Consider the following 25,224-nt stretch of genomic DNA (forward strand, 5'->3'; position numbering starts at 1 on the left):
ATATACTTGGGCTGTGGTTGTGGCTCAGGTGTAGAACACTCACTTAGTATGTATGAGGCTCTGGGTTCAATTCTCTGCACACATAAAGATAAATAAATAAAAGTATTGTGTTCATCTACAACTAAAAAATAGTTTTTAAAAAGTATTATACTTATATAAATTACAACATTAATCAATAAAAAGAAGAAACTCTTCACTGATGTCGAGCAATGGGGTAAGCAAAAAAAAATGTATAAAGTGTGAGCACTATAATGGTAGTAAAAATTATTAAAGAAATACTGAATAAAAATAATGAATATAATGAATGCAGTTAATGAAATACACCAGTTGCTCAGTTTGAAAAATGTCATGGGGCACTGCGTAGAGATCTGCAGCAGGAATTAAGATTCTGTGTTTTGTTGCTATTTCCATCCCAGAAAATATCATCAAGGGAAAAAAATTTCAGACTTGGTTTGTTATCATTTGACTATTATCATTTTTCTTCTTTGTCTCACTGGACACTGTTCCCCAAGCTTCCTTTTTGAATTTCAGTACCAAAGTGTATGATGTTTTATATTCCTTTGAGTATGGTACATTCTTTTTGTGATTTTCACTGAATGGGTCCCTTGAGCCAGTGGAGAGAGCATGGATAAAACATTAAGTAGTTCATGCTACACAAAATTTATGTAGAAGTCATGCTAAACAACTTTAAAACACCTTCTGATATTTTCTTTATTTTATATTTTTGCTTCTCAGTTTCCACAGTCAAAAAAAAATAGATCCACTCTGGACGAAATGGAGAAACAAAGATAAAAACATTGATGACAAAAATCAAACAAGTTCAATGGAAGAAAGAGGGAAACTTTCTTAGGACTTCTGGTTTCCCTGGATCACAACAATAGTATTGGGTAATATTTTTACTGTTCAACAGCCATTCTGAGTAGTACTGAAATGACATGAAAATCAGAGGTAAGTTGGACATACAGACGGCACAGGAACACTCAAATTTCAGCATTGATGCAATACTTAAAAATCAACATTTAATCATATTAAAAAGAATGTATTTGGGTTCCATTTTGAAATGATATATTAAAAAGCACATAAAATGGTTAGTATGCTCTTTATTATATTAGTTTGTTCATTTTTACTGATAAAAGCAGAAATTGCTATCTGCATCTCTGTATTTTTAATTAAATACAGACTTGTAATTCTGTGCTTAGGAAAATATACTTTAGTTTTGGGGAGTCTGAGATCATAGTTGACATTTGCTAGTTGTATGAATTTATGGAAGTTACACAAAAATCTTTGAACTCCAATACTTTATCTAGGAATAAAGACAACAATTTCATACTTATGTTTTAATTGAGATAAAATGTAAGTTTTCAGTCACTGAAATAAATAATGCATTTAGTTGACCAAAAGTACTCTGAATACCCCTCCCAGAGTTGAGAATTAATTCTAGTTAAAAGAATAATAGAATAATTAAAACATCTATTCTAAGTGTCACATGATTTATGGAGCATATTTGTTTATATAATTTATTTAGTTATCAAAAATACACTTGAAATTTCAACTGCATTTTTCAACAGAGAAACTGAAACTTAATGAAATTGAGTAACTCAAGGTAACAAATCCGTTGCATGGCACATTTGTATTTTAAACTTAGGCCTCTCTGACAAACACAAATACTTTATGTCATAAATAATAAATTAATCATGTTTTAATATGATAATTTTATCATCATTTCCTCTTCCTCTCTTGTGTAAATTATAGATGGCTAGTTAATGAAATGAAGTTATGACCTCTTACAGCTATGAGTGTTAGAGTGTATGAAATGATCATCAAATGTGGTTTGATAATCTCTTTTCCCTTTGGTTTGAATATAGAGAATTGAACCTGCCCATCATTACTGAAATTAATAAATATAAATTATTCCCATTTCTTTACAGAAAACCACCTTAATGATTTTGATAAACAGTAAAAACAAAATTCAATAAGTATTCCAACTACTCAATCTGTTCTCCTGAGGAATCTTTGCTTTATTCATGCTGACAGATGTTCTCAAAGGAACCAACCCCCTGGATGGCATGGCCCCAGGACCTAGAGTGCCTAAGCAGTGCCAGAAGTGCATTTTACTGTGGTTATGAAGCTGAGCTAGAGTGGCCCACATGTTGAATTAAATAATTAGCCTGTTCTCTAATGAGTTAACCTAGACACTGGACAGCTCTTGACATTCAGAAAGTGGAAAGAAAGAGTGTAACGCGATCTGTAAGTACGTTTTGTGGAGATATGATCTATAGAATTTCTCTAATGACCTCTGCGAGGGTTTTGATGGAGAAGAGAGAATTGAGTAAATATAGAAACACTTGAAAAAGTAGCTTTTCAAAGTCATTGCATTGCTAAGGAAAATTTCAACCCAGTGCAACAAAAACAAAAACAATTATTACAAATAACACACACACACACATCACAAATCAAATTGAACAAAAGTCTCTTATCTTGGTCTCTAAAGAACGCTTTGATCTTCTGAAGGATCTCTTTGATTCTTCAAACTTAATGTATCTTTTAGTAAGAATTTCTTTTCACATTGGGTATCCAATATATTGCCCATATCTCATCTAAACTATTTGGAAGGTCATTTTAAATATTTTTTGATGGTAGGATTTGGAAGGAATAGGAAAGTCCTGACCATGTTTTGTTGCCCCCAACTTATTTCACAAATATTAAATGTCACTTTTAATTTTTATTTTGAATGACTAAAGCAATGTGTCAGATATTTGCATAAGAAGTAAGAAGTCATTTTTATGTAATGGGTAAAAGAAAATTGGAGTTGAATAACATAAGCAAGGAAAAAATATCAGATATGAAAACTGAAATGTTGAGTTAAATGTTTGAAGATATACTTCATCTGCTACACAAATAAATCCTTGGAATAGTTGAAGGTTCTGAAAATCACATGCACCTTATTAAATATCAAAATTGTATAAATGTTCACAGTTTTATCAATCTTATTTAATACTGGCAAATGATTACAATCTGTTGAATTTTCATAAGTATTCTTACATTAAAAGCAGAGTATTCCACCCTTAATTCTTGATTAGAGATCATCTGCTACTAGAGCTTCTTTTAGTCTTATCTCTGGTCTTTAGAGACTTTATATAGAAATGTTCTTTTTTTGATGCTCTCATAAACCCCTCCTGTACCTCTTGATGTCTTCCCTCATACCTCCTCCCACATTCCTTCACAGCTTTAGTCAGTAGTAAAAAAAGAATAAGTCCTGGTATTATTATTATCATTCAAAAATGTTATATTAATAGCAACTTTAAGTAGAAATAGACACACATAAAGTTGAAATGAGTTAAAAAACCAGCATTTATATTTTTTACTATATAAAAAATAATGTAAAATATATTTATACAATAAAGGTATTCCATATCTGTAAGTAATTGAAATCCCTTCAATAGAAACCCAAACTTGTTTATTTAGTGAGAAGGTAGTTTGTCACTTCAGGGTGTTCTGGAAAACTCTTGCTTATAATTACAAACTCTGAAGCAGTAAGAGTGACATTACTAGAGCAGGAATAAAGTAGCTTGAAAGGAGAATAAAAGAAATGTTAGAAAAATATGTTTTCTTTAAACTTATATATCAAGGAAACATAGTTTCCTTTACCTGTATTTTGTTTTAAACTTACTCAGTATAAGAAATTTGGATCAAGTATGTAAGAATACTTTGCAATGTAAGTAATGTTGGGAAATACCTCTTGTAAGAGAAAAGATAAAACATAAGTACTGTCCAGGCTGGCACAGAGCATAAAATAGGGAACTGTGCCTAAAGGCAGCATTTGATTCAACAACAAACTCAATATTAATTACCTTGATGAATGTTTCTTTTACATTGACTATACCTATGCTAGTCACTAGAAAATGTTGAAAAATAGCCTTGAAAATCCTAACTTTCAAGAATGCACAGAATAATGGAATTCACAAAAGATTTCAATAGAGTCTAAGGGTTGGGAGGAATGAGTATAAGGTTCTAATGGTAAGTGTACAATCAGTATTTTACCTTATGTGATGGAAAGGGGATTTGGGGTGTCATTACAACATGTTACTCAAAATTCTAGTTATAGTGCATGCATATATGTGTATGTGAGTGTGTATTAGTCTTCAAGCTTCACAATCCTTCCAGAAAGATTAATATTAATGAGGCTCTGAGAAACAAATTGGGCCATGTATACCAATGTTGAAATGCCATGAAAAAACATGCCTAATGTGCAATGACCAAATCCTGGCTGATGATGCCACAAAGCTAAGAAATCCCTTAACTAATAAAGATAGGTCTGATGTAATCAGGTAATTCCTACTCTGTTGTTATTATGCAATCTTCTTGGTATTAAATATATTTATTGCTAATTATTGGGCTGGGGATATAGCTTAGTTGGGGCTGGGGATATAACTCAGTTAGGTCTGGGTAAAGTGTTTGTTTTGCATGCACAAGACCCTGGGTTCAATCCACAGCAAACCACACACAAACACATACACACACAAAAACAAAACAAAAACAAAAACAACCCAACAAAAAAACCCCAAAACTCTATTTATCTAAGACATAGACTTTTGTACAGGACACCCACATAATACCAAAGATTTCTGGCTCAGGGTTAGGGAATACTTTATCCACAGAATGAAGTCTATACAGCTTTCATTAATTGTTAAATATTTTTCCAAATCTTTCCCATGTATTAACTAAATTAATACTTATAATCATCCTATGAGATTGACTTGTACAGAAGAAAAAAACATTTTTCTAGATGAGGAAGCTGAGCACAGAGGAATAAGCAATTTTCTAACTTAAAAAATGGAATGGATTCAAAATTTCATGTCCTCATTCTTTTCTATGGAAATATCTATGACCCTGTGGATAGAAGTCAGGGGTGCTTTATAAGTGAACTACCCCCAGTCCTTTTAATTTATTTTTTATTATTTATTTATTTTGGTACTGGGAATTGGACCCAGGTTCAGTTAGCCACTGAGCCACATCCCTAAACCATTTTATTTTTTATTTTGAGACAGGATCTTGATAAGTTGCTGAGGCTGACTTTGAATTTCTGATCCTCCTGTGTGAGCTTCTTGAGTTTCTGGGATTACAGGCATGTATCACTGCACCTGACCAAAATATTGTTTTTAAAAATGAAAGCATAAAAACTTACCATTTTTTAAAAATAAATAATTAAAACAAATTTTCTCAAGGTATGCTTTTCTATCCTTTTAAGTGAGGATATCCTCAAATATTAGCAATAATAATAACATTTATTAACTAGAAAGAAAACTAGGTAGAAGAGGCACAAAGGTCATAAAACACACTCAGGTCTACAAAATATAAAATTTTGCAAGAGATTCACTTGATACAAACCTCATTCAGCCTTAGAGGGTACATTGCTATTTACTTCTTTCTCCCCCTCTGTCTCTGACACCCGAGGTTGCTCATGGCAATGGCTTCAGTATTTCTGACTTCCAATGGGTTGGTAGTGGGAGTGGAAAAGCTGATAAAAAAAGTGGTAGTAAAAGTTGATAGATAGCTAAGGACAAAGCACTCACTTTATATAAATAATCTATCTTTCCTATTTTTAATAATTCTCAAAGTAATTTAAGTTTTTTGTTTTATTAGTTTATTATAGTTGTACATAATAGTTGGGTTCATTTTGACAAAGTTATACCAGCAAGAAATGTAATTTATTCCACTTCAGTCCCCAGTGTCCCTTCTCCTTTTCCTTCCCCTCTACCCCCATACTCCTTCCTCTATTGGTCTTCCTTTCACTCATTTATTTGTTTACTATTAATTTGTACTTTACAGATATATATATATATAAAGGTGAAATTCACTATGGTATATTTATACATGTACATAGTGTAATTTTGTTAAATTCATTTGGTATTTCCTCCCCTTTCCTATCCTTCCTCCCTCTCTCTCTCATCATCTTCCTGTACTCCACTGATTTTCCCTAAATCTTTATGACCCCTTATCTTTCCCCTTATTTTTCTCTAGCTTCTGCATATGAAAAAACATCCAACATTCGATTTTCTGAGTCTGGCTTATGTCCTTTAGTGTGGTGTTGTCCGGTTACGTCCATTTACTAGAAAATGCCATAATTTCATTCTTTTTTTATGGCTGAGTGAAACTTCATTGTATGTATGTATGTATATATATCACATTTTAAAAATTCATTCTATTGTTGACCTGCACTGCTTCTAAAACGTGGCTATTGCGAATTGCACTGTTAAAAAATTGGTGTGACTATATCGGTATAGTATGCTGATTTTAGTTCTTTTGGATAAATACCAAGGAGTGGGATAGCTGGGTCATATGGTGGTTTCATTCTTGGTCTTTTGAGGAAACCTCATACTGCTTTCCAAAGTGGTTGTACTAATTTGCATCCCCACCAACAATGTATGAGTGTACCTTTTCCCCCACATCCTCACCAGAATTTATTATTATTTGGATTCTTCATAATTGCCAGTCTGACAGGAGTAAGATTAAATCTTCTTGTACTTTTGATTTGCCTTTTTCTGATCACTAGAGTTTTTAAATAACTTTTTTACATGTTGATCATTTGTGTTTCTTCTTTTGAGAAATGTCCATCTAGTTTTTTTGCCAATTTATTAATTATATTATTTGTTTTTAGTGTTAAATATAATGAGTTCTTTATATATTCTGGATATTAATCCCCTATCAGAGGAGAATCAGGCAAAGATTTTCTCCCATTCTTTAGTCTTTCTATTCATGCTCTTAATCATTTCCTTTGCTATGTAAAAGCTTTTATTTGAGGCCATTCCACATATTGATTTTTGGTTTTATTTTTTGAGTTTAAGGGGTTTTGTTAAGGACGTTGGTGGCTGCACAAACATGTTGGAGTGTTAACCCTACGTTCTCTTCTAGTAGTTGCAGAATTTTTGTTCTATTCCAAATTAGGTCTTTGATCCACTTTCTTTTTATTGGTTGTTCAAAACATTACAAAGCTCATGACATATCATCTTCCATACATTTGATTCAAGTGGGTTATGAACTCCCATTTTTTACCCCAAATACAAGTTGCAGAATCACATCGGTTACACATCCACATTTTTACATAATACCATATTAATGACTGTTGTATTCTGCTACCTTTCCTATCCCCTACTATCCCCCCTCCCCTTCCCTCTCATATTCCCTCTCTACCCCATCTGCTGTTGTTTAATTCTCTCCCTTGTTTTTTTTTTTTCCCTTTCCCCTCACAAAGTCTTATATGTAATTTTGTGTAACAATGAGGGTCTCCTTCCATTTCCATAGTTTCCCTTCTCTCTCCCTTTCTCTCCCCCCACTCGTCTCTGTTTAATGTTAATCTTTTCCTCATGCTCTTCTTCCCTGTTCTGATCTTAGTTGCTCTCTTTATATCAAAGAAGACATTTGGCATTTGTTTTTTAAGGATTGGCTAGCTTCACTTAGCATAATCTGCTCTAATGCCATCCATTTCCCTGCAAAATCCATGATTTTGTCATTTTTTAGTGCTGCGTAATACTCCATTGTGTATAAATGCCACAGTTTTTTAATCCATTCATCTATTGAAGGGCATCTAGGTTGATTCCGAAGTCTAGCTATTGTGAATTGTGCTGCTGTGATCATTGATGTGGCAGTATCCCTATAGTATGCTCTTTTAAGGTCCTCAGGGAATAGACCGAGAAGGGCGATAGCTGGGTCAAATGGTGGTTCCATTCCCAGCTTTCCTAGGAATCTCCATACTGCTTTCCATATTGGCCACACCAGTTTGCAGTTCCACCAGCAATGTACAAGTGTACCCTTTTCCCCACATCCTCGACAGCACTTATTGTTGCTTGACTTCATAATGGCTGCCAATCTTACTGGAGTGAGATGGTATCTTAGGGTGGTTTTGATTTGCATTTCTCTGACTGCTAGAGATAGTGAGCATTTTTTCATGTACTTTCACTTTTGTGCAGTGTGAGAGGTTGAGATCTAGTTTCATGCTTCTCCATATGGATGCATAGTTTTCTCAGCACATTTGTGACACAGGCTATCTTTTCTCCAACAAGTGTATTTGGGTACCTTTGTCACATGTCAGATAGCTGTAAGTATGTGGGTTTATTACTGTGTCTTTAAGTCTATGCCATTTGCATATATTTTAATTTAATGCTAATATCATAATGTTTTTATTAATATAGCTCTACAATGTCATTTGAGATTAAGTACTGAGATTCCTCCAGCAACCTTCTTTTCTTGTTCAGGATTGCTTTGACTATTCTGGGTCTCTTATTCTTCCAAATGAATTCCAGGACTGTTTTTCTAGTTTGTAAAGAATGCCATGGTTATTTTGATGGGGATTGCATTGAATCTGTGTGTTGTTTTTGGCAATATGGCCATTTGGGCAATATTAATTCTGCCTAATCCAAGAACATAGGTGGTCTTTCCATTTTTGAAGATCTTCAATTTTTTTCTTCAGTATTCTATAATTTTCATTGTAGAGCTTTTGCTACCTTGGTTAGATTAATTCCAATATTTTTTTGTTTGTTTGAGTGATTGTTTTTTTGGAGGGGGGTGTTTTTTTTTTTAGGTTATTGTGAGTGGGATAGTTTTCTTGATTTCTTTCTCAAGAGAAGCACTCTTGGAGTATAGGAAAGCAAATGATTTATGAATGTTGGTATTGTATCCTGACACTTGAGAAATTAATTTTTATCAGCTCTAAAATCTTCTGGTAGATATTTTTGGGTTTCTAGATATAGGATCATGTTGTCAGTAAACAGATAAGTTGATTTTTTTCCCTATTTGAAACCCTTTAATGTTCTTCTCTTGCCTAGTTGCTCTGACAAGTTTTCAAAGACTATACTGAATAGGAATGGTGACAGTAGACAACCTTGTCTTGCTTCTGATTTTAAAGGAAATAATTTCAATTTTTCTCCATTCAGTGTGGTATTGGCTTTGAGTTTGTCATACATAGACTTTACAATGTTGAGTTAAGCTGCTTCTCTTCCTAGTTTCTCCAGCATTTTAAACATGAATGGGTGATATATTTTATCAGAGACCTTTTCTACAACTATTGAGGTGATCATGTGATTCTTATCCTTTTAATAAAGGGAGATGTCTACCTACATTGGAACAATGACTTAAAGATGATTCTATTTGGAAAGAACTGTGGCAGGAACATCTATGAAAGGTAAGATATAATAAGTGTAATCAGAAAAATGTGGTTACAAACACTTGCAATCTTTGTTATACCTATAATTTTTTCTTATTTTTTATAAATGCATTTTATGTGTGTATATTAATTAGATATGTTAATGGAATTCAGTATGATTTTCAATAGATGCACATAGTTTGCATTGATCAACCACCCTTCTTCCTTCCATCCACCCCATTCAACTCCCCCCATTTTCCCTCCCAATCACCAGAAATCAATATTTCTACTTTTCAGTATTCAACTTTTCTTAGTTTCCTTACATAATAGAGAACATTTGATACATGACTTTCTGTATTTGGATTATTTCACTTAAGATATATCCTCCATTTCCAACTAATTTGCTGCAAATTATTTTGTTTTTCTTCATAGCTGAATAATACTCCAGTATACATGTACCACATTATCTTTGTCCATTCATCTACAGATTTGATATGCTTACCTCATTTCCTTTAAATATATGCTTAGGAGAGGAAAAGCTGGATCATCTAGTAGTTTTGTTTTTAATTTTTTGTGAACCACCATGCTGTTCTCCATACATTACTAATTTACCTTTTTAACTAAAATTTATGAGTTATTTCTCCACATATTCACCAGTATATCTGTGGGGCAGGGCTGTTTGGTTTGCTTATTTTGTTAACAATAACCATTCTAACTTGGGCAAAATGGCATCTCATTGAAGTTTTGATACAAAATGATGTCTTAATCCACTTTGACTAAAGTATTTTTCACTGTAACAGAGGAAATTAAAGGATCATTGTCACCCTCAGGTGCCTTTCCATTTACTCTAAAGGTGGAAATGATATGATATTTCAGAATAATTCCAGATCCAAACTTAGATATTTATTAAACTAAAACTTGTGTTTTTTTCTTTGTGCTTTCTCCTATAGGTTTGATAAGACAAAAAATAAGCAAAAAAGAATGAGAAACCACACAGAAGTAACAAAGTTTATCCTCCTGGGATTGTCAGATGATCCCAGGCTCCAGGTGGTGATATTCATCTTTCTCTTCCTCACCTACATGCTCAGCATCACTGGGAACCTGACCATCATCACCCTTACTCTGCTGGATCCTCATCTTCAGACTCCCATGTATTTCTTCCTCAGGAATTTCTCCCTATTAGAAGTTTCATTCACAACTGTCAGTATACCCAAGTTCCTAGGTACCATTATTTCAGGAGATAAAACCATTTCCTTTAATGGCTGCATAGCTCAGTTATTTTTTCTCATTCTCCTGGGAGTCACTGAATTTTACCTTCTGGCTGCCATGTCCTATGATCGCTACATCGCCATCTGCAAACCTCTGCACTACATGACCATCATGAATCGCAAAGTCTGCACGATGCTTGTCTTTGCTTCCTGGCTGGCCTCATTTTTAATCATCTTCCCTACTCTCATGTTTCTGCTACAGCTTGATTACTGTAGGTCCAATATCATTGACCATTTTACCTGTGATTACTTCCCCCTACTCCAACTTTCTTGTTCAGAAACACAATTCCTAGAGATAATGGGGTTTTCCTATGCTCTGTTTACTCTGATGTTCACTTTGGCACTAATAATTCTGTCCTACATATATATCATCAGAACCATTTTGAAGATTCCTTCTACTACTCAGAGGACAAAGGCCTTTTCCACGTGTTCTTCCCACACGATTGTCATCTCCATCTCTTATTTTAGCTGCATTTTTATGTATATTAAACCCTCAGCAAGAGAGAGATTATCACTGAGCAAGGGAGTGGCTGTGCTAAACACCTCAGTGGCTCCTATGCTCAACCCCTTTATTTACAGCCTGAGGAATCAGCAAGTCAAGAAAGCTTTCATGAACATGGCAAGGAAGATTGTGTTTTTCAAAAGCAGATGAAAAAATGTGGTGTCTTGAGGTAAAGGCATATTGATGAGTAATTAAAATATAGAAGAATAATATTTCAGTAGCCAATTCAAATCAGTATTTCCCTCTCTTTCATTCTTGTTCATTCATTCTTTTTTTCTGAAGAGTTTATAGACATATTTATTTAATCTATTTCTCACTCTAATTAGTCATCTTCTCTCTTTCTGATATGCCACTCTTCCAATACTTGTTGATCAGAACCTTTTAATAATAATTGTTTTACCAAAAAATGTATATCATGTTTTGCTCAGGAAAAGACATTATCCTCAGGTATAGAATAGACAATATTTTTAAATATTGGTGTATTTTATTTAGTGTACATTGAAAATATATTTTGTGATTTTTTACTTACTTTTTCCAGAAATTCCCTTTACTATTTTGCAAAAGGAAATATTATAAACATTATATAATTGATTAAAAATTTAATTAGTTTTCATTGAAAATTTGGGAATAGAAATATTATCCAGCTATACCACTTCTTGACATTTATCTAAAGAATAAAGTCAGCACGATATAGCAAGCTGTACATGTATACCCATCCTTAGTGTAGTGCAATCCACAATAGCCAAGTTATGGACCCAGCCTTGATGTGCAAAAACAGGTGGATGTACAAAGATCATATGATATAAATACACAGTGGCATTTTATTCAGCAATAAAGAAGAATGAAATTGTGCCATTTGCAGTAAAACTGGTAGAATTAGAGTGCATGTTTAGCAAAATAATTCAGACCAATAAAGAATCTTGTTTCCTATCATGTGTGGAAGCTAAAGAGAGAAGAGAAAAGAAAGCAATCTCATGAAGATAGAAAAAGAGAGGTTTATAGGGCAAAAGAGGGGGATGAGAGGATGAAAGTGGGAAGAGTAAGAGGAGGTACTGGGGAATTAAACTGATGAGATTATGTATATGTATTATATGAATATGTTACAAGGAATCCTGCTATATGTGTCATTCTTACACACCAATCATAAAAGATAAAAGAAAAGGGGCTGGAAATATAGCTCCATGATAAAGTGGCAACCTTTCTTGAGATTTTGTTATTTTTCTATAGTATCTCCAACATCTAACAAATTCAAATTTTTACTTATTGTGAATCAACATAATGAATTATCATATTCATTGTTTGTCTCTATCTAATCTATGTGGATAGGTGTCTTTGTCATTTTTCTCAGTTATAAGAATCTAAAACAGTGCTAAAATTTGCACTGTTTTTGTTAATTTGCACCTAAAAATTGCATCAAACAAAGAAATGAGTAAACACAAACTTTTTATTAAGTTTATATAGAGAGGCGATGAGAAATGAGACAGATTACTAAAAACAATGGAAATGAAAATAGCAATATACCATTTCTAATTTAGGACAAGTATGGCCCTAAATCATATTTAAGAGTGGAATTTTTTCTTCACTGGTAGCCATTAAACAGGTATCTATCTGGTATTCATGTTACCAAGAAGCTTAAAAGTAGCCAGATACAAGACTTTACACTGACTCATGATCAGTAGTTAAATTTTGCACCAGACACTTGTGTAGCCAAGCATTTCAAAAGAGAAATTAAAGTGTCTGGTGCTTTAATGAGTCTTCCAATGGAACTAGATTATTTAGGTGTTTGTGTTCCATGTGACTTTTCAGCAAAATACCCATCTGAAGGAAGATATATGGTAAGTAAGAGGATAAGATGAGTAATTTTGCAAAAGATGTTGTTACCCTGAATCATTTATCTAAATACTTAATAATGGACTCATGGAAAATATAGCTATGGGACTAAGGATTAAATTTAAACCTGAGTTTCCTAGAGGTCAAACTGCCAATAGCAGAGACCAGTGTTGATACAGCTCATATGCTAGAGGAAGAAACCAGAAACCTGACAGCAAATTATTATTTTTACACACACCCACACTGCTTTCATGAAGGGGATTACCATTTGCACTGTCTTATTCAAAATATGCATCTGTTTTTGTTTCTCATGGTTCTTTTCCAGCAATTATTATGTTTATTTTACTATTTTCTTTATTTGCTGTCACAAAGAGCTAAATAAATTGATTCAGAGAAATAAACTCATTTTACTTTATAAGAAATGACGCAGAACTTTGATGAATAATTTTCCTTATTTATGAGAAACATAGCATCTAGTTCAACAACTGGAGCTTTTAGAACATATATAGGATCACCAAGGATCTTTCTGATAAGAACACACATCATGATAAACTAGAATGGGACAAATTTGGCAGATAGAGGGAGCATCTATGCAAGGAAAAACATGATTACTCAAGGAGTTGTAGGTCCCACAACCACCAAGCAAATTAACTGGCTAAGGAAAAAATAGTTATATATTTATATTTTTTTATATATTTTATATTCTATATGTAATTCAAACAAATAAAAATATGTATATCCAGAATATGTAAAGAAGTGTCAAAACACAACAAAAAAGAAACACATTTTTTACATGGCCAAATATCTAAATACATGACTTTACCAAAGGCAATATACAAATGGCAACTAAGTGTAGTAAAAGATCTTCAATATCACCGGTTTCTAGGTAAACTAAATTAAAGTCAATGGAATCCTCTAGCTAATAAAATGACTAATATTTAAAAATCAAAACTTGAAAATGAAATACTCAAGAGGAGGTGGAGCAAGAGAGACTCACACATGGCAGATAGGGAAAATAATGGTAGAATTTGACATTTCTTGTGATATTAAATATACACATAACAACAACAAATCTCTACAATCCCACTTCTAGTTATTGTAACCAAGTAAAGTGAAAATTTACATTTGTTACAAACACATCTCTGTTAATATGCATAGAATCTTTATTCAGAATTGCTATAAACTGGAGATCACCCAAATGAACCTAAAAGAAAGTTACAAATACAAATAAGAAAAGAATTAGTTAATATGCTGTAGACAAAATCCATCCATAATATTTTACTTTTCTTTCCTATTCATAGTTGTAACCATATTTGTTTTAATAATTTTTCTTCTGGGTATTGTAAAACAAAGACCAAAACTACATATTCATATATTATCTTTCCTTTACTTTGCATATCGGCAACTGATAAATAGTATCCCTTCATTCACTTGGGAAAAATATGATTTCAGTCTTGAATTTCAAAATGAACTAAAGTTAAGATAAGGTCTTATCATTAGTAAACTCTTAAATAATAAGTTTAAGGCAGTCTTCAGTATTCAATGGCATTATTTTAAAAAGCTATATTAAAATATTCATTTACTTCTTGATTAAATTGTATACTTAAGGTTTAATCAGTTATGTTCTGTCAGACTTATGTATGTGTCTATAAACCATTATGGAAAATACTGATATAAATGAAAGATCTGCTAAATTTTGTGAAACCACATAAATTGTTACATTTGTGAGAGGTATGTCATGGTTTTAAATTGTTATTCTATGCCTGGGTTTTCAATACTGTACTGGTTTTGTAATGCATTTCAACAATTCAGGTCCACCTGGAAACTGAAGATGACCTTCTTTGGAAACAGGGATTTTGCAGATATCAAGTTAACATGAAATCAGTTCTATAGATTAAGACCATTTCCACTTGTCTTCATTTAATTACAGGTATTGTATAAAGAATAGTTTTAAATGATTCTGGCCTACAGACAAACACATATAATTATTTTTCCAATGATATTTTTAATTAAACATGTGCATGCTTAAAGCATATTACTCAAGTATTGATTCTGATTATTGATAAATTTCTGTGACATACATGAGTTTAATACAGGTGTTCTTTTTGATAGTTTCTTTCTTATGCATATACTCTGTATTTCTTAGCTTTTTTTCTTTATCATAGCAATTTTATGTATTAAATAATTTCATCTCTATCAAAGAAACAATGATCTATCCAAATTTTGATTGAATTTTAAATATTTATATACATGGATACCTGATAAGCATCAACTAAATAAAACTATAAAAATGATGATGTGAATGGAGTCTTTTTAGTTCAAACCAGTGTGTAATAAGATAAACTGTGAAGGAATATTGTTTGCGATGGACTTGGATAAGTCACTATGAGATTTTTAAACAATATAAAATTCTCACTCAGTAAGAGTGAAAAAATAAAAACTAAGTTTGAATTCACCTCATAATAAATATGCCAAAATAATTAATAAATGAATAAATGGTAGTAATGATAACCATGACCAGATTTTCTATGTTATCAGTCAGAGAAACTGTAAAACCTTAAAAGGTAACCTTATATCTTTTGTGATGTAGAATAATGGAGATTGCTTTAGGCCATTCTAAACCATCACAATGAATTCTTAATTTTTCTCTAAAATAGAAAAACTCATGCTTTCACAGTTTTGTATGCTTCTAGAGTGTTAATCTCTATTGATCTATTCTTTTGTTTCTTCTCCTTGTGAAATCATAGATTATGAAGAAAACGGAAATTGTTCTAAGCCTTCCTGAACTTTGATTTCAGACCACTATCACCAATGTATTTCATTTGAAATTAAATACTAATTTGGACTACTGTTTAGCACTTCGTGTCCTGAGAACACCAGTCTCCACGGTGCCTTTTGTTTATTCATTCAACTAATTCCCTTGAGCCCACTGTAAATAAAGAAGATAAAATTAGGGCTCACCTGAATAACATTGCTTCTGTACAATAGGTTATATCATCTTGTCCATTAGGCTTGGGAAGACACTACAATTAGCCTTCACTTCAACCTAACTTATTTCAAGTATCAAGATAATACTTGTTTAAGAGACATAGGTAGGATAACCTGGGACCTTCCATCCTTAGTATATTTGGGTACAGTATGCAAAAAGATTAATGTGTGCCATTCTTGTGAACACTGTAGAGAAGCTCTTGTAATTGTTCTTTAATTAACGTTTTGAGTATCTGGTTACAATTATAAGATGACAGAGGAAGAGCAGATTGAAAAGTTCTTGAACAATTCCAAAGTAGGCATATTTAGACAAATTAATAAGTCATTAGGAAGGTCGTTTGACTAAAGCAGTCTTATTTACCACAAAACTAAGTATGTTTTTGAAGAATATAATATTTCTTTAATAATATACACTTTTATTTATACAACCAATTTCCGTTATATACATTGCATATAATTAAAATGAAACCACACAAATTCCATGAAACATATAAGTGAAAGACAATTTTAAAAATGCTGTAAGTCAATAACATCATGCAATACTTTTGTTCACTATAGCATAAATATTTAGTGACTGATAGAAATATATGATCTGTGTATGTGTGTGTGTGTGTGTGTGTGTGTCTAGATATCAGGTTACAATCATTTGTACTATAGTCAATGCCAGAAAATTTAGGAATAATATTTGAACAAAATCCAAAATAATTTACTTGATACTTTTTAAGATAGAGTATATAAACTTCATATTTTACTTTGGTTCAATGTGGATTTTATATACAGTGATCAACACCCATCATATAAAAGTAGAAGACAAAAAGCTGCCTATCCTATGAGAACAAAGAGAGCAGATAATGAAAAGTTGGAATATATTTTTACAGATAAAAATTGGGGTAAAATTGATTCAACTATTAAACTAGTTCTCTAATCCTAAAGAAATGTTTTTCTGTTCTATAGCGCTAATAACTGTGGAAAACATAGAAAGCAAAAGATAAATATAGACTTAGAGAATTTGGATACTTAAGAATTTTGAAAATGATCTTATATGAAAGTATAACTAAAGAATTTAAATAACATTTAATATGAACAAACAAATTTTGTGTGACACCAAGAGTGATACGAGATGCAAAACAAAAACAAAAAAATAATAATTTTTGCCTCCTCAAACCTTACCTTGAATGTTGAATTATCCCATTCATCATCCACAAAAACAGAAGAAGTAATATGGGAAAGTGCTTTATTGTTTGGAAAATAAGACAAATAGGAGTGCCTCCAGTTTACAAAAGTAAAATTGGTGAAAATTTAAGTACTGCTTTATATAACAGAGGCCATTTGAACAGATTGGTAGTTGTCTTGCAGTACAAAATTTTGAACTTAGACTGGTAGTATCCTCCTATATATCGGATATTTCCATATATGATTATCATGGACACATTGCTTTGGATGACTGAGTTATCTTCATAGTTTGTAAAGGTTTGAATGGAGGAAGAGAAAGACATCCTTTAAAGTAAAAATATTTTTAAATAAAGAGGAAAGTAACATCAAAAAGTCACTCCAGAGTACTGTGCTATACTGGGAGTGAGTTCTCAAGTGTATTTTTTTTAAAGATTTTAATCTTTTTCCTTGTTTTCAAAAAATATATTGAAATATTCAGAAGACAGAGATTCATACTAAAATTATGAGAATATAATGAAGGAAATAAAGGCATAATTAATATTTGTAATAACAGAGTTTTTAAAAAGTATTTTGTATTAATGTACTACAAAATTATTTTTCTCTGAAACGAAAGGCAGCAGTTGTTTTAAAATTGTGTGTGTTTACATGTTTTCCTTTTTCTTGTATATGTTTAAGGTGTATAATCATGTTATATATGTGTGTGGATATATATATATATATATATATATATATATATATGTATTATATATATATGTGCATATATATATATATGTAGTGAAATGATTGCTACAGTCAAGCAAATTACCCCACCCATCACCTTTCTCTATATTTTTTGTCACAAGAACACCTAAAGTCTGCTCTCAATGCAAATTTTTAGGATACAATATAATATTAACTATAGTACTCATGTTGTATATTAATTCTGTAGTTCTATTTATTCCACAAATCTGTACCCTTTGAAGATATTTATATATATATATATAAACTATAGCATAATACATAAAATTATTTATATGTATATACATCTACATACACAATGGAATATTATTCAGCTTTATAAAGGAGATACTGCCTCATTGGCATTTGTGACATCATGGATAATCTTGAAGGATGTTATTCTAAGTGAAATAAACCAGACACAGAAAAAAAAATTTTTTTCTACTTGTTTCTTTATTAGGGTAATGGATTTCTTATTTCTTCACCTACTTTAGAATTAACCTAGAGGACACCTTGATAAAGAGAAAAAATAATGAGAAATTCCACTGCAGTAACAGATTTTATTCTTCTTGGACTGACAAACGACCCACAGTGGCAGGTTGTACTTTTCGTGTTTCTTCTTGTTACCTACATGCTAAGTGTGACTGGGAACCTGATCATTATCATCCTCACCCTTTCAGATCCTCATCTGCAGACTCCCATGTATTTCTTCCTTCGGAACTTCTCCTTCCTAGAAATTTCATTCACTTCTGTCTGCATCCCCAGATTCCTTGTCACTATTGTGACAGGAGACAGAACCATTTCTTACAACGGTTGTGTGGCTCAGTTATTTTTTTTCATCTTCTTGGGAGTGACAGAATTTTACCTCCTGGCTGCTATGTCCTATGATCGCTACGTGGCCATCTGCAAACCTCTTCATTACACGACCATCATGAACAGCAGAGTCTGCATCCTTCTTGTCTTTAGCTCATGGCTTGCGGGATTCCTGATCATCTTTCCACCAATCCTCCTTTTGCTGCAGTTGGATTTTTGTGCCTCCAATATAATCGATCATTTTATCTGTGACTCTTCCCCAATTCTGCAGCTTTCTTGCACAAACACTCACTTTCTAGAACTCATGGCGTTCTTTTTAGCTGTGGTAACACTCATGGTCACCTTAACATTAGTTATTCTCTCCTACACAAATATCATCCGGACAATTCTGAAAATTCCTTCTACAAATCAAAGGAAAAAAGCCTTTTCCACTTGTTCCTCCCACATGATAGTTGTCTCCCTCTCTTATGGCAGCTGCATCTTCATGTACATTAAGCCCTCTGCAAGGGAGAGGGTGACGTTAAGCAAAGGAGTAGCTGTGCTCAACACTTCAGTGGCTCCTCTCCTGAACCCCTTCATATATACACTAAGAAATCAGCAAGTAAAGCAGGCCTTCAAGAGCATGGTCCAGAGGATGGTATTTTCTGCAAATTAACGAATGTGAGTATGTGGGAAAATGGACCTCTTGAGGCAAAACTGAATGAAAAAATACATAAATTATTTCAAATACTTCATTTCACTCCGTTGATAAGGCATATTTGTATATCAAATATTTATATAACCTCTTGCTCCAGTTAGCCTAAAAACAGGTTCTTAACTATTTTAAGTTAATATATAGATCTTGTACCTGTGTAATTAAATTTTAGGTAAATCAATAATCCCTACTGTTTCTCATATCAAATGAAGATAGATTGTGAATTTACTCACAAAATAGATTATTATAAAATAATAAGTTTACTAAAACAACAATTAAGTATAAAACTTATTTTTTATTAAAAGGATAAAATTTGTATCTTAATTGCTCTAAAATTCCTTTTTGATGTGATCAAAATATGTTATTAAACTAAATTCTTTTCTAAATGAATTTATCAATAAAATGTAGTAAAATGTGTGGATACATTAAATAGAAATTTAAGATAAAATGTGTTTTCACAAATATTATCTCTGGCTGGGCAAGATGGTACACAGCTGTAATCCCAGCTACATGGGAGGCTAAAGCAGGAGGATTGCAAGTTCAAGTCCAGCCTAAACAATTTAGCAACACTTTATCTCAAAATAAAAAGAACTGGGGGTATAGCTCAGTGGTAGAGTGGCCAGTACCAAATTCCCAGTACCAAAAAAAGAAAAAAAGAAATGAGTTTCTCTGTTGTTTAATTTGAGGCTGTCCTGATTTTTATATTATTTTTCCTTGGGGGAAGTGGTGGGTGGAATGCAGCAATATTTAGAAGAGATGATATTTACTTTATTATTTTCCCTTGGTAATATTTTCCCTAAAATAAATGATTTAACTCAGAATTTCTCTGTTTCTGCCAATCAAATTTTTAAAAAGGAAAAGTATGGTCTATATATATATAAAACTTATTTGATATGAAATGCTTAAATATGTATCTTAATTTCTCTAAAATGCTTTCTTTGATATGACTAGAAATAAAGAAATTGTTATTGTCAAAAATTGTTTTTCTGAATGGTGTTTAGATTCTTTCAACTGATACAAAATTGTTTTTTCCTACTGACATGATGAAGAAAATAACAAAGACTCTAGAATGGTGTGATTTTCACTCTATAGAATGGTTTGGAAATGGTGATATCTGAATTCTGAATGCATTAGTTTTCCTCTATTAGTCAATCTAAAGTACTGTCTTCATCCTTCTGTTGTCTCTTTCACAGAAGTTTCCATTCTCTTCACTCATTCAAAAAAATGATTTTTTTTTAGCTTAATGAGCTTATTCCATTATTTTATAATTATGTCAAAGAAACGATTTTGGAGGTAGTTGAGAATTGTAAAACAAAAAACAAAAAACTTGTTCAAGCACAGTTGCTATAATTAATGATTCCCTCAAGCCCAATGTATCGAAGAAAATTTGTTATCTTGGGACAGTAGCTATGAGTCCAACTAGATACAAGTAAGGGACAGGTTTTGGTTTCTTGATTTTCAACTTGGTCTGATATCTGATTAATGTAAAGAGCTCTATGTGTTTCCTAAGTCCATAACAGAAATACTTTTTCTCCTATACAATAATGTCTTTTAGCACTCAGCTATTTTTTTTTTTACCACTGTGCTTTCATGGAAGGGCCTACACTATTTTTCCCAAGCAAATTCTAATATAATGTTTCCACAAAGTGAAAAGTAAATGATAGTTGTATTTGATTATGATTTTTTTATTGAGGAATTTGTAAAGAAAGAAAACAGTGCTTTTGTAAGATTATAATAAGTAAGCAGAAAAGAGAAACTGAAAATCATAAATGTGAAAAAGCAATATGTTGAGTAAATACATGTACACAATAGTTAGATGATACAGATTGGAAAAAAAGAGAGTAAGGTAAAATTGATCACATTGACTGACAAACACATCTGAAGAAGTTGACTATAACAGTTGATAAATATAAATACATAAAATTACTATAAATTCTTCCAAAATTAATACAATTGACCCTGAACAACATGGCTTTGAATTTCCTGGGTCCACTTACATGCACATTTTTTGGAGATTTGTGACAATTTGAAAAAAACTTGCCGACAAACTACATAACCTAGAAATATTTAAAAAATTAAAAGAAAGTTATATCATGAATGCATAAAATATATATAGATAATAGTCTAGTTTATCATTTACTACCACAAAACATATGCAAATATATTATAGAAACTTAAAATCTATCAGAAATTCTGCACATAAACACAATACATGGTATTATTTCCAGTGAGGAGACATGTAATCACAAGTAAACGATGCATGAAATGAACCGTAGTAATACTATACTACTATACTATAATACTATACTACATACTCATTTTGTAGCCATCTCTTGTTGCTATTTTAGGGAGCTCAAGTATTGCAAGTACCCTCTTAAAACACCCTATGATGCTAATCATTTCCTCATGAGCAGTTTGTTGACTGCTCATGTACTCAGTAAGGCCTCCAATTAGCAGCAGGTTATCAGTAATTAACCTTTGGGAGAATTAATATTATACATTAATTTTCAACTGTTCAGGGATTTGTCAGCCCTAACCCCAGAATTATTCAAAGTTCAGCCTTATACTCTAAGGTGAAATAGTATTGTAAAGTATTGTAAAACAATGAAATTCTGATTGCTGAGGTTTTATGAAAAATGTACCAGACAAACATTGATGATCATTTTTATAGACTTTCAATAAATTATTTATAGTAATTTTTATTGTTCACACTGTAATATTTCATTAAAAAGTCTTCCTTCAAGCATATGTAAATTGTATGTATGTAGCATTCACTGTCTCATACTGTTTTTGTAATCATTGGACAATGTCACATTATTGTTTGTATGATACAAAAACGTATACATAGTCATTTGATTTTCATTAGTGAATAATCATCTTGGAAGTTGATTCCAGCAAAGTTAAATGGTTGCTAAGAATGAAAACTCCTTAACATTATCTCACATTGGAATTTCCTTAATTCTCATTTCCATGAAACATTCCGGAAGTTCTAGATACTAAAAAATACTCCACAAAGCAATATTCATACACCGAGCATTGAATCACTTGAAATTATAACAGGTGGTGATTGGCTAAAACAAAATTATAATCATTAAGATCTGGCACTAGGGATCTAGCTCAGTGATAGAACACTTGCCTAGCTTGCCTGAAGACCTGAGTTTAATCACCCTTACTGCAAGAAAACGTGAAAGAAAGAGACAGAGAGAACAACGAGAGATTATCACCCATGAAGTCTAAGTAAGAATCATACAACCAGGCAAATTTGGAAGAGTCTTAATTGTATGTGTGTCTGTATATGCACACTTACGTGGAAAGGTGAAACAAAGAGATAATTTAATTAGAATAGAAAAAAGAGGATGGGAGTTATTTTTAAACATTGCATGGCATTTTGTGTCTCATTTTGTACTTAACTAAACTCCTCTAAGTTAAGAATACATGCCTTAATGCTTTTATTTTTCTTTTTTTTTTTCTTTATTGATACCAGGGATGAAACCCAGGGGCACTTAACCACTGAGTCACATCTCCAGTACTTTTTATTTTTTATTTTGTGACAGGGTCTCACTAAGTTTCTGAGGCTGACTTTGAACTTGTGATCCTCCTGCTGCTGAGATTATAGGCCTGTGCCACCACATCCAGCAATATTTTTCTAAAATAATCTACTTATTTATGTTTCTATAAAAGTAAACCACATTTGTCATCATTGTCTTCGTCTCCTCCTCCTCCCTCTCTTCCTCCTCCTTCTTTTTTTAGGACCAACTTGATAACTCAGGAATGGTGGTGGCATTTTCCAGTTCTATGTATCTACTTTCTATATTATCTTTACGCTTTCATAAAAATTATTTTTCTTTACCCCTAATTCACACAAGGCTAAGAGAACTGTTTAGGTACAGTCATTTAATAATACTATCTTCAACATCTTCTAAAATTAAAATAATTAATACCATGTAATCTTTGAGGGGAGTGGCAGAAATGTGTGAATAACTGTAAAGAATCTCAAAGAAAGGAGACACAGAGACAAGGTACAGGGCAGGGAAGGTGGCAGAGTTGCCCTTTGTCCGAGCAGCCACGTTTATTCATAACAATAGGTTACATTAGGTCATTAGTACCATAACCACATTATTGTTTAGAATATCAGTAAGGTTGCTTATTCTGCACTTATATTTCATAGTTGCAATATGAAATGTTAGGAGGTTTGTGAAGTTAACTTGTCTGAAGTTACTGTTAGGTGGGCAGCTTGATGAAGCATTGTAGTTATCAAACAAGCAAGTTCCTTTATTCCCAGGAGTTATGTGCCTAAGATTAAGGTTAAAGCTGATAAGACTCTAGCATGGGGGACATTATCATAGCAACTGGGCATCCTATGCCTTTACTCATAAAATTTTCCAGGCACCAAGCATGCCACAGCCACAAGGGACCTCAATCCCAAACACAGAACCCCTACAGCTCCCCTTTCTTGTTTTCTAAAGGCCTTTTGGATGAATAATATTTGTTTCCTTCTTAATGTTGTTGAAGGCAAAAAAAAAAATAGGGTAGGTATTGACAACAGCAAGTACAACATAATAATCCCATTATTAGTAAACATCCACCTATGAATAATTGTTTGACCCAAGTAAAGTTGGGTAACCACGAAGTTAGCCAATCCAATAAGTCTAAATCTTCATCATCTTGTCAGACCTTATCAATTATATCATTAAAGTAATTTAACTCCTTTGAAATGGAATTACTGTTATCACTTAAGTTAAAGCAACACTTATTATTAAACTCTTGATGTGCTTCATGATGTAATAGTAACAAATAATCAATTGCGGCCCAATTGTCAAATATGGTGTGATGATGTTGTTTTTGTTCTTCATGAAGCATATTAATTGCCATAGAGGTATAATTAATATTATTTACTATAACATAGTCCAGTTTTATAGTGGTTTTGTAAGCTTCGGCAGCTAGTCCAGGGATACCCACTAAGGACAATGTCAAAGTGTCCAATTTTGTCTTAGAGAGAAGGCTCACTGAATCATCACAGTTTTTATCAAAGGGAATAGCCCCTTTATGCATACATTATGCAGAAAGGTGGACTGTTAAATCCTGTAGGGATGGTAAGAACACAGTTAGCCTGTTAAGACAATAATGGGTACCATGAGACATTTTTGTAGTTATATAACAATTTTAGCCAAATGAACCCAGATAGCATAATGGGTTTTAGAAGTCAAGGAGTCTGACTGTACTGAATTTCCATAGCTGGGGTACAACAAAAGAACAACATTATTGTTAAGACCAAAGCATTTACAGAGTTCTGTGTGAGTTTAGCAATCAAAGCAGAAACTAAGTTTTCTGGAGGACATTTTAACCTCATTTGAGCCAACAGCTGTTGAACTGATGTTGTTAATATTTTGTATTTCCCCAAGTCACTGGAAGTCTAGTAGCTTGGGATCCTCTTTCAGTGTATCTTCTCTTTAGAGGAGAGTGATCATTGTCCTTTTGTTTGGTGATATTTTCCTCATCCACAATCAAAGAAAACTTGGGGATCAGGTTGTGAAGTTCCTTATGTTCATTTATAATTGATAAGTATCATGCATTGAGTTGAATCCAAACTGGATCTACTGACATAGGCATAGCAGTCTATCTTTTTCTCCATGTGATCAGAGGCATAGGGTCTTGTCCTCCTGGGTATGGTGGAAATCTATATATTACATAAAATTTTGGTAATGGCTGGTGGGAATAAAATGTCTATCCAAAGCAGATAACCAACTGTGAGTATAAAGTTTATATTGTATGTTGAGTGTATTAACTGTAAATAAAACAATATTTAAAGCATTATTACTATGAGAGAGGCTAGATCCCCTTTTTTATTTTATATTAAAGGTAAGTTTTAAGAGTAGATGTATTTGTTTAATCAAAGCATGTCCAGTAGGATATGAGAGAAATTTTATGATTTAAATTTATATTTTATTGACCAAAAATTGTGTAAAAGCATTATATATATATATTATATATATATTATATATATAATATGTATATTATATAATATATATATAATATATATATATATTATATGTATATTACATTATATATATATATATATATATATATATATATATATATA

The 25,224-nt window shown here is 32.3% G+C and overlaps 2 protein-coding genes across 2 annotated transcripts; both read left to right on the forward strand.

The window, feature by feature from the left end:
- Positions 1–10,120: 10,120 nt before the first annotated feature.
- On the forward strand, positions 10,121–11,059 carry LOC107139848 (olfactory receptor 6C1-like). Its single transcript, XM_015482688.1, has one exon. It carries the CDS (start codon positions 10,121–10,123, stop codon positions 11,057–11,059), a length of 939 nt encoding a protein of 312 aa, XP_015338174.1.
- A 7,090-nt stretch (positions 11,060–18,149) lies between these two features.
- On the forward strand, positions 18,150–19,085 carry LOC107139849 (olfactory receptor 6C75). Its single transcript, XM_015482690.1, has one exon. It carries the CDS (start codon positions 18,150–18,152, stop codon positions 19,083–19,085), a length of 936 nt encoding a protein of 311 aa, XP_015338176.1.
- The last annotated feature ends 6,139 nt before the right edge of the window (positions 19,086–25,224 follow it).

This window comes from Marmota marmota, unplaced genomic scaffold, assembly GCF_001458135.2.
Source record: "Marmota marmota marmota unplaced genomic scaffold, marMar, whole genome shotgun sequence".
Classification (NCBI taxonomy): domain Eukaryota; kingdom Metazoa; phylum Chordata; class Mammalia; order Rodentia; family Sciuridae; genus Marmota; species Marmota marmota.

Bases quoted from the DNA above. Each gene is read 5' to 3' on its own strand.
- LOC107139848 (XM_015482688.1), top strand. From the start codon at position 10,121: ATGAGAAACCACACAGAAGTAACAAAGTTTATCCTCCTGGGATTGTCA.
- LOC107139849 (XM_015482690.1), top strand. From the start codon at position 18,150: ATGAGAAATTCCACTGCAGTAACAGATTTTATTCTTCTTGGACTGACA.